This window comes from Amblyomma maculatum, chromosome 1 (genome assembly GCF_055883805.1).
Source record: "Amblyomma maculatum isolate TAMU_Amacu chromosome 1, ASM5588380v1, whole genome shotgun sequence".
Taxonomy (NCBI): Eukaryota; Metazoa; Arthropoda; class Arachnida; order Ixodida; family Ixodidae; genus Amblyomma; species Amblyomma maculatum.
Window position 1 is genome coordinate 321,536,615 of NC_139344.1, and position 9,200 is coordinate 321,545,814.

A 9,200-nucleotide genomic window follows, 5' to 3' on the forward strand; every position below is an offset into this window, starting at 1 on the left:
GTTACATTTTCCCCTATAGCGACCGGCGGGAATACCAAGAAGGTCTGATCCGACGGGCCCAGCTGGCGGCGGCATCCTGCGGGGCGGACGACCGCCGCTACGGAAGATGGTAGACATTTAACCACCACAAACTCTATAGATGAAATAAATCTTTATTCTCTCTCTCTCCCCCTACTCAGCCGAAGCCCTCTGGACGTGTTCATATGTCTTGCAAGGCTCATACGGCTTTAAACTGATGACGTGGAACAGTTCACTCTTCGCAGACCGACGACACGATGCGGTCAGGCGGGCTACTTCATAAGTTAAATCATTTATTCATTTGAATACCACATTTGGCCCGTCATAGTGGGCTAAGAGTTTTTGAAGTAGGCCACGGTGCCGAACTGGACGCCACAGAGAGATGAAATCACCTATAGAGTATGTGACACGCCGATGACTGGCATCATATCGTGCTTTGTAGCGTTCCTGTAAAGCGCGAGACAGTAAGTGGGCGATTCTTGGAGCTTCTTCGTCGAGGCAGAGGGTCTCAGCCAGGCAGGAATCTTCACAGCTTGAGAAGGGCAGGATGGTATGCAGGGAGTAGCGCGGTGGCCTGGCATAAAACAGGAACAATCGGCTGCACCCAGTCGTCTCATGCGTGGCGGTATTAATCGTGTTTGCTATGAAAGGGAGTATGGTGTCCCAGTTCTCCTGCCCCGCATCCAAATACATGGCTAGCATGTTGGTAAGCGTTCTATTAACGCGCTCCGTCAAGCCACATGTCTCGGGATGGTATGGCGTTGAGTGTCGGAAAGTTACGGTACACAAACGCATGAGCTCTTCAACGACATCAGCGGTGAATTGGCGGCCTCGATCTGTGATCACAATTCGTGGCGGCCCGTGTCATAAGATTACTCATTTCAGCACGAAAAGCGACACTTGATGCGCCGTAGCAGGTGGAAGAGCGGCGGTTTCACAATAACGTATGAGGTAGTCCGCACAGACTACAATTCAGAGATTTCTATCCAAGAACTTCGGAGAGGGACCTACGAGGTCAATGCCTACTTGATCGAACGGTGTTGTCGGGATCTTTACAGAATGTAGCAAGCCAGATGGAGCTGTGATGGGACGATTATGGCGTTGACATTGCTTGCAACTCGCAAAGTATTATTCGATCGTCGAGCGCTTTCTGGGCCAGTAAAATCTTTCTTGAGCACGGTGAAGTGTTCGAACCGAACCTAGAGGCCCATAAGTCGGATAATCGTGCATGACAAGCAATACGTCAAAGCGGCTTGGGAAACACGAGTAGGTATCGCTGGTCAACAGGGGAGTAACTGTTTTTCCACAAGAGGCCATCACGCACGCAAAAACGGCTTGTAGCTCCGCTGGCTTGGGCGGCTGCAAAGAGGGGCTGCAAGCCCTTGTCCCTTTGCTGTTCAGTTTTAAAAATTTTCGGGTCGGGGAATGCCAGCTCAAGGGCCGATATATAATTGTCGAAATCATCGGCGTAGGATTCGGTCGTGGCCACTGCATCTTAGAAAGACAACCAGCGTCTTCATGACGCCTTCCACTTTTATATACGACGGCGAAGTCATATTATTGTAACCGGAGGGCCCAGAGTGCGAGGCGTCCACATGGGTCTCAAAGGTTCTGCAGCCAACATAGTGAATGATAGTCGATTACGGTAGTGAACGACCGTCCGTACAAATATGAACGAAAACGCTGCACCACGAAAACGACTGCCAGGCATTCCTGTTCGGTAACTATAATTTCGCTCTGACTTGCTTAGGGTGCGACTTGCGTACGCAATGACATGCTCTCGTTCGTCGTGGAGCTGGACAAGGGCTGCACCAATGCCAATTCCACTAGCGTCCGTGTGAGCTTCTGTTGATGCAGCAGGATCGAAGGAGAATGTGTTTTGATATTAAACGAAATTTTACCTGACGGAATGACGCGTCGCACTCTGGTGTCCAGTCAAATGTGCCGTTTTTGTTGAGAAGGCACGTCAACGTGTAGGCAATCAGCAAAGCGACGTACAAAGCATCTAAAATACGAACACAACCCTACGAAACTGCGGAACTTTTTCACTGTCTGTGGGGGGTTTAAAGGACTCTAAAGGTGCGGTTTTCTAGGAATCCAGCATAACGCCATTATCATTGACAAGATGCCCTAGGACCAGCACTTGGCGCTCTCCAAAATGGCACTTTTTTGAGTTCAGAATCAGGGCGGCTTTGTGCAAACACTACAAGACGCGGACTAGACGGTCATTGCGCTCTGGGAAAGATTTCCTAAATATAACGACGTCGTCAAGATAGCAAAGGCAAATGTCCCATCTTAAGCGCCGCAGAACTGTATCCATGAATCGTTCGAATGTGTCAGGCGCATTGCACAGACCGAATGACATAACATCAAACTCAAAACGACCATCTGGCGTGACAAAGGACGTCTTTTTCTTATCCGCAGGGTCCACTGGAATTTGCCACTAGCCAGATCTGAGATCAAGACAAGAAAAAAAGAACGCAGCAGAGAGGCAGTCGAGGGCGTCATCTATGCGAAAAAGAGGATAGACGTCCTTTTTTGTAACACAGTTGATATATCGATAATCCACACAAAATCTCCACTAACCGTATTTCTTGCGCACGAGAATGACATTAGCTGCCCAAGGGCTGGATCGTGTCCTCCACTTGCTCATGAATGACTTTGCGCTCAGATAGAGACACGCGATAAGGCTTTTGACGGATGGGACGAGCCGAGCCAGTATCGATGGTATGATGGGTCCGAGATACAGGGCTAGAGGTTGGTCCTTTTTTCTTTTCTTTTTTTTTTCTGAAAATTCAAACATAGGCGAGAAGGGCAGAAGAATATCCACAAGAGTACGGCGTTGAGATGAGCTCAGATCGGGGCTGATAATGTTGAAAAGTGAGGATTCATCAGCGGCTGAAGGTAACGGGGGCAGTCGTAGCATCTGTGACCAAAGCAACGACGCGGGACACATCGGGTTCACACGAGATAATCTTCAACCCAGTTCATAAAACTGCAGGTTCCGATGATGTGTTCAGTGTCCACAGCGAGGCACTAACGTGATGCACGGAAATCATACAATGAGGAATAACATTTTTTTTTAGACATGCTCAGTGTATTGGGTGCACCACTGCCTCAAATGTGGTCTGGTAAGTAAGTGGAGCGGGCACTGGAACGAACATGGCAGACAAGGGTAGAATTACTGTGTCTTCGGTAATACTCAAAACCGTTTCTTGGTTACGGCAGCTTTCAAAAAGACTTGGCAGATGAGCACCATCAAAATAAACCTCTTCACTTCGGCAGTCCACGGCAGCGCCACGTTACTTCACAACGTCCATTCCTAATATAATTTCATGCGTAGAGGGGGGTATTGCGACGATTTCGGCTTGAAAAATTGAACCACCCACAGACACTTGATCATTGCACACACCCAGAGGCCGCAACGCCTCTCCGCGAACACCACAAAACGTTGAGACACGATCGTATTCAAACATCACTTTGCGTCCCAACAAGCGCTGAAACTCATTACTCATCACAGACACAGTCGCACCCGTATCCACCAAAGCTAATGTACACGCACCATCAATGAGCACACGATTTCTTTTTTTTTAGCATTACAGTTGAAGGGGGATATTGGCGCACAGCACATTTGCAGCAGCCTGAGGGGTAACACTTCGATCAGGTGTAGGGGAATGGTCGCGTAGTTACTCGTTCGGGCCATTCATATAATACCCACGCGTAGCATCTGTTTGCCGCAAATCAAGTCCGTAGTGCCGATTGGTGGGTACTGTTGGAGGCACCGGGCGGTTATATAGCGTGACGACAGCCTACTGCGGTAGTACCTGGTGATATGACCTTCGATGCCACAATGGTAGCAGATCGGTGCTGTGGGTACAAAATGCTGCTGTTGATAAAGGCCAGGACCAGCAGAACGCGTCGTAGTTGTAGCTGAATGCTCGTACGGCTCAGCAGTCCTAGTAGGTCGGATTGAACGTCGGCAATTGCGTGAGGCAAAATCACACCTTTGGGCATTGAGCATCGACGGACGAAGTCGGGTTGGCGAATGCAAAGGGAGATAGTCAATCGAAGCTGCAGCTTGAAAAGATTGAAAGAAAGGCAGCGCTGCAATCGCTTGTGATGGTGAAGAAGCCGGCCCTATAGGGACCCTGTGGCCAGAGACCTAAGCCGATTCATGCTGGGGAAGGGGGTTGAGGCGTAGAAGTTCTCGTTCGATTTGCCGTATAGTCGACGGAAAGTCCTGTAGGGCATGATCATCAAGGCTGACCACGGTAGGCACATTGGCCAACCGTCCAAAGTTTGGCGCATACGACATGACATGAGAGACAGTGTCAAGGCTGTCTTTGGCGATTAAGAAGTTGTACACGTCTTCCGCGATGCCCTTCAAAGGGTGGCCAACTCTACCTTGTTCGGGCATGTTTGAATTGCCATATTTGCATAAGCGAAGGATCTCTTCAGTATAGGGGGTGCAAATTTCACAGGGCAATTGAGCTCTTTGGACAAGGGTCTGCTCAGCTCACTTTTTGCTCGGGACAGAGTCGTCAAAACGCTGTTTTAATTCTGTAGCAAACCGTTTCCAAGTCGTCAATTTGTTCTCGTTATTCTCAAGCCAAACCATCGCCGTATGAGTTAGAAAGAAAACGATATTGGTTAGCATGGTGACAGGGTGCCACCGGTTGTACCGACCAGCTATTTGATAATGAGCTAACCACTTCTCAACATCCTCACCCTCTTCTCCTGCAAACGACCGTGGTTCTCGGTAAAGCTGAGACGGAACAGTTCTGCCGATGGCAGGGATATCACCAGCCTGACGTTCAGTGTCGCGGCGTGCACGGTTCGAGTCAGTTGCGTGCTCCTTGAGGATCGGAAGCGGTGGCAGTCCAGCAAGACGATGACTACGGCGGAGCTCCAGTTATTCTTGCAGCGTCGTTGGCAGTACGGGGGGGGGGGGGGGGGGGGGGGTTATAAAGAAGCAGGGCAAGGAAAGCGGCAACAGCAGGAAAAACTCCATTGCGTGGTGAATGATGAGTCCTGCTGTTACTGCCGCTTTTTATTTTCTTTTTCGAGCACCGGGGTCACCGGTTCCAGGCTCAAATATACATACCGAAGAAACATTCTTCTACCCCTTGTCCTACTTCTTTCTGTCCCACCCTACTACACTGCCCCTCCCTAGCTTTTCTTCTGAAACAAAAGCGTGATCAGAAAGTGGTCTCAATTTCAGCATTGGTATCCACACCCTGGGTGCCCCGTCTGTAAATCCAGAAGCTGACATCCATCACTTGCTTTGGGCTTGTCCAGCACTCAAGCCAACGCGGATCCGGCATCTGGTGGCAGCTGGCCCCTTCCCCTATAATCCGCAGTCATATGCGGCTTGGACGCAGGGACCATATCATCGTACACTCCTCGACTTTATTGCATCAGTCAACCTTTATTCATTAATTAGACCACATCCTTCATCCTTGATAGCATTTTTATGCCCTGAGGCAATAAACTTCGCAAAAAAAAATGTAATCAGCTGCTTATTTTCTGTAACGTGTACGAAACTGGTCCTAAGACAAGGCATAAATTGGCCACCGTTGACTAGTCTTATTAATTTCGTGTTCACTTATCTCCCGCGCATAAACGTTTCGTTTCAATATACCGATATATATGAAGTCCGCATTCAGCAACTGTTTTATCTGCTTTCATGCGAAATGATTTTTTAGCGTGACAAATAGATTTTTCTTGCGGCGATTCTGCTCAAACGAAAAGCTTTCAATACAGGTTAACGACGAACTGTCCAAATGTTGCCGAGTAAATTCAATCAATATATGTAGCTGTGTTTGGCTATCTTGTGTTCCTAGATTATACTCTCCAACCGCGTCTTGTTCTGCACACAAAAGCATTTTATTTCGTTTGCACAAAACTTTGCTTACGAAACTTTCGCGGTGGGTTGGCGAGCGTGTAGGCAAGGAAGAAGACGACCGAGCAGAGCCGCCATGTCGCGTGCCGCCCGCGCTCCAGAAGAAGAACGTTCGCTGACCGAACAGCTGGAGCCTTCAGCTGTCCGACGAAGACCTTTTTTCTCTGCCTCGAGAAGGACGCACAGTGTAGTCACCATCGAGGGGCGACGCATCTCACAATGCCCAAGAGTTCGAAGTTACGGCGCCCGGGCTCTAAGCGAGAGCGCAAAGTGGAAGAGTTCCAGACCCCTCCGGTCGAGATTCCACTCCCGCCGCCACCTATGCAGACGGCAGCGACCAGCAGCTGGATTACCCAGAGGTCACTGCCAGCGTCTCCGAGGCAAACGACCGAACCAATGCCGACGCAGACGCCCCTGCTGCCTCCGACTTCCCCGCGTGCGCCAGCACTTTCAGGCGATACGGTACCGCTCCCCATGCAATCCCCTCTTCGTTTACCACTGCCAAATACACTGCAGCCGTCTGGAGCAACGGGAGCGCCAGTTCCACCACGTGGATCGACGCAGTCCTCGGCAATCTTCTCTACTGCTCCGCAGACAGAAGTAAACTTTCCGTCTTTAGCGCCGCCGGCTGTAGTGTATCCGAAGCCCAGCTCCTCTACGACGTCTCTGCAACCGGCTCCTCCACTTCCATTGCCTCGTCGTGAAAACCTGCAGCCGACCAACTTACAAGTTGCAGAGTACCCCTCGCAGGTGGGCAAGTCTTACCCGGCGGCGGCGACGGAAAGAACTTCCCTGCAGAAGCTGACATCCTTCCGTCCACGTGCCATTTCCGGCGAGTGGAAGGACAGGAGTAAGCTGCTGTTATACCCTCTGTTGAACCGGCTACGCTCCTCCTCCATCGGCAGTCCCAGCCAAACTCAGCAGTCGATTGTAGAGCGGCATGCCAGTGTCGCGCACGTGACCATAGCACCACCAAGCATGGGATCCGAGGAACAGACAAGGCCATTTAAGAAAGATGAACAGCACAACGTGCAGGACATCTATCCGTCATTAGTACAGAATCGGCGCTCCCTGACGCGCACTTCGGTGACCCTGCAGCAGGAGCCTCTGACCGGGCAGGCACCTACAGCCGCAGGGACCAACTATTCACGGCGCGAAGACGCTTCGCTGCTAGCTGGCAGGCATGGGCCCTTCCAGACGGCCACGTTTCACTTCGGCCTGATGGCCGCGTTCCTTCTTCCCTTCCACGCTTTGCCGCTGCAGATCGCCCGACATGAAGTCGACCACTGGTGCGCCCGGCCCAAGAACATGCGCAACATATCACTGGAGCAATGGAAGCGCCAGATGATACCACGTATGGCGGATGGTCGCTACAGCAAGTGCCGCATGTATGCGGAGTTGAACTCAACAGGTATTACCACGGTACCCTGCACAAGCTGGGAGTACGAGCCCTCAGTCTACGGTCCCTCCCTGGTTCAGGAGTTCGACTTGGTCTGCGAAAGAGCGTGGTATATGCCTCTGGGCTGCTCTGCATTCGCATTGGGGGCCATATGCGCACTGCTCGTCTCGGGGCCCTTAGCGGACCGGTTGGGCCGCAAGCCGGTAATGCAGTTCTCCGCTGTAGCGCTTCAGGCCGCCAGCGTGGTTATTCTCTTTCCTGCCATCCTGAACAGCTTTCTCACCATGCGGTTTATTTTGGGAGCTGCTACTAGCACACTTTTTAACACCAGCTTCGTGCTCGTGGTGGAAGTACTGGCGCCAGAGCGACGCACGCTGTATTCGATGACAGTGATGATGGGAAAGGTTTTCGGGGCTATCATCGCTGCCGTCCTGATGTGGTTCCAATTCAGCTGGTATGTTTTGCAGCTGACCAGCATGCTGCCCTGCTTTGTAATGCTGCTCTTCGTCGCGCATCTGGTGGAATCTCCGCGCTGGCTCCTAGCTCGAACCCACATGGAAGAGGCTGAAGCAGTCATCCTGCACGCCGCAACGCTGAACGGTGAGAACTTGTTTGAAGTACGCCAGCAGTGGGCGCGCGCGCGGCGCAACCTAGAGCGAGGCTACTTGGAGGCGGCACCCGATGCCGGCTGCTGCGAACGGTTGCGCGTACGGGGCCACTGGTCAAATACCATCATACTCTTTTACTACTGGGCAGTGGTTACATTCGCCTGGCAAATAGTGTCCCTGAAGATCCATTACCTCGACTTCTACCCGGCGACCATGTTGGTGCTTTCTTCGGTGATGTCCTTTCCTACCGAACTGGTCGCAATAGTGTCCACAGCGCGCCTGGGTCGCAGGATATCGCAAGCTGGAGCGCTTTTCTGCGGGGCCGCCGCCTGCCTTACGGTCACGACGACAACCGAAGACGATGTGCTGCTCACTGCGGCCTTGCTCCTGGCGGCGATCGCGAGCGTTGACGCATCCCAGGCCGTTGGCACTCTGTACACCACCGAGGTTTACCCTACAGTAGTGCGCTGCTCGGGACTGGCGCTGTACACGTGCTTCTCAACGGCAGTCAACATTGCAACCCCTCTGGCCGCTTACCTTGGTCTGCTTCCTGTCTCCTCTGTGTCACTGATCGTCGTGTCCTTCCTATGTGTCACCGCAGCCTTTTTCGTGCTGCGTCTGCCGGACGCAAAAGAGTGCTCCACGCTGCCAGACCAATTACTGGACGAACCATTCGAGATCTCACTGCCGGAAACAATGCCGGCTCTTCCTGACACGATTACCAACACCGCGTCGCCCGGAAGACGCTTGCGTGATAAATTACCGTCCTTGAAAAAACGCTGAGTGGTAGCATTTCGATGACTCTTACTTTCCTTTCGTTTCATGACCGCTACTTTCACCGCCGATGCCCTTTTTAGACTTTCTAGACTGTAACAATGAGCTTCATTATTATTTTGATGGTTACTTACGTTGGAGAGATGTCGACGAGCAAATTTGTGCTGCTTTAACTTCACATGCGGTCAAATTTCACCTGCATAAAAACCGCATACGCCACGAATATTGTATTAAAGATTTTTGGGGGCTATGGGCCATGCGAATCACGACTTGCACCCTTCGCTTTCACTGAATATTGGAGTAAGGTGGTGCCATGAATTTTATGCTCTTTACAACATTGACTTCTCAACAGCATTTGCCTAATACGATGCGTGAGAGTTACTGTTTTGTTAACCTCTTCCGGTAGTGGTGTTTGTACAAGGTGCAACAGTACCCAATACCAGTTTTGTGCCCACTCCCTCTTACCTGCATTATTACTATTGATTAATGTTGAACATGG

At 51.2% G+C, this 9,200-nt stretch overlaps 1 protein-coding gene across 1 annotated transcript; it reads left to right on the plus strand.

Annotated features, from left to right (window-relative positions):
- Positions 1–6,139: 6,139 nt before the first annotated feature.
- LOC146207254 (solute carrier family 22 member 7-like) lies at positions 6,140–8,710 on the plus strand. The gene has a single exon (XM_084576452.1). The coding sequence runs from the start codon at positions 6,140–6,142 to the stop codon at positions 8,708–8,710; it is 2,571 nt and encodes an 856-aa protein (XP_084432578.1).
- Positions 8,711–9,200: the final 490 nt, after the last annotated feature.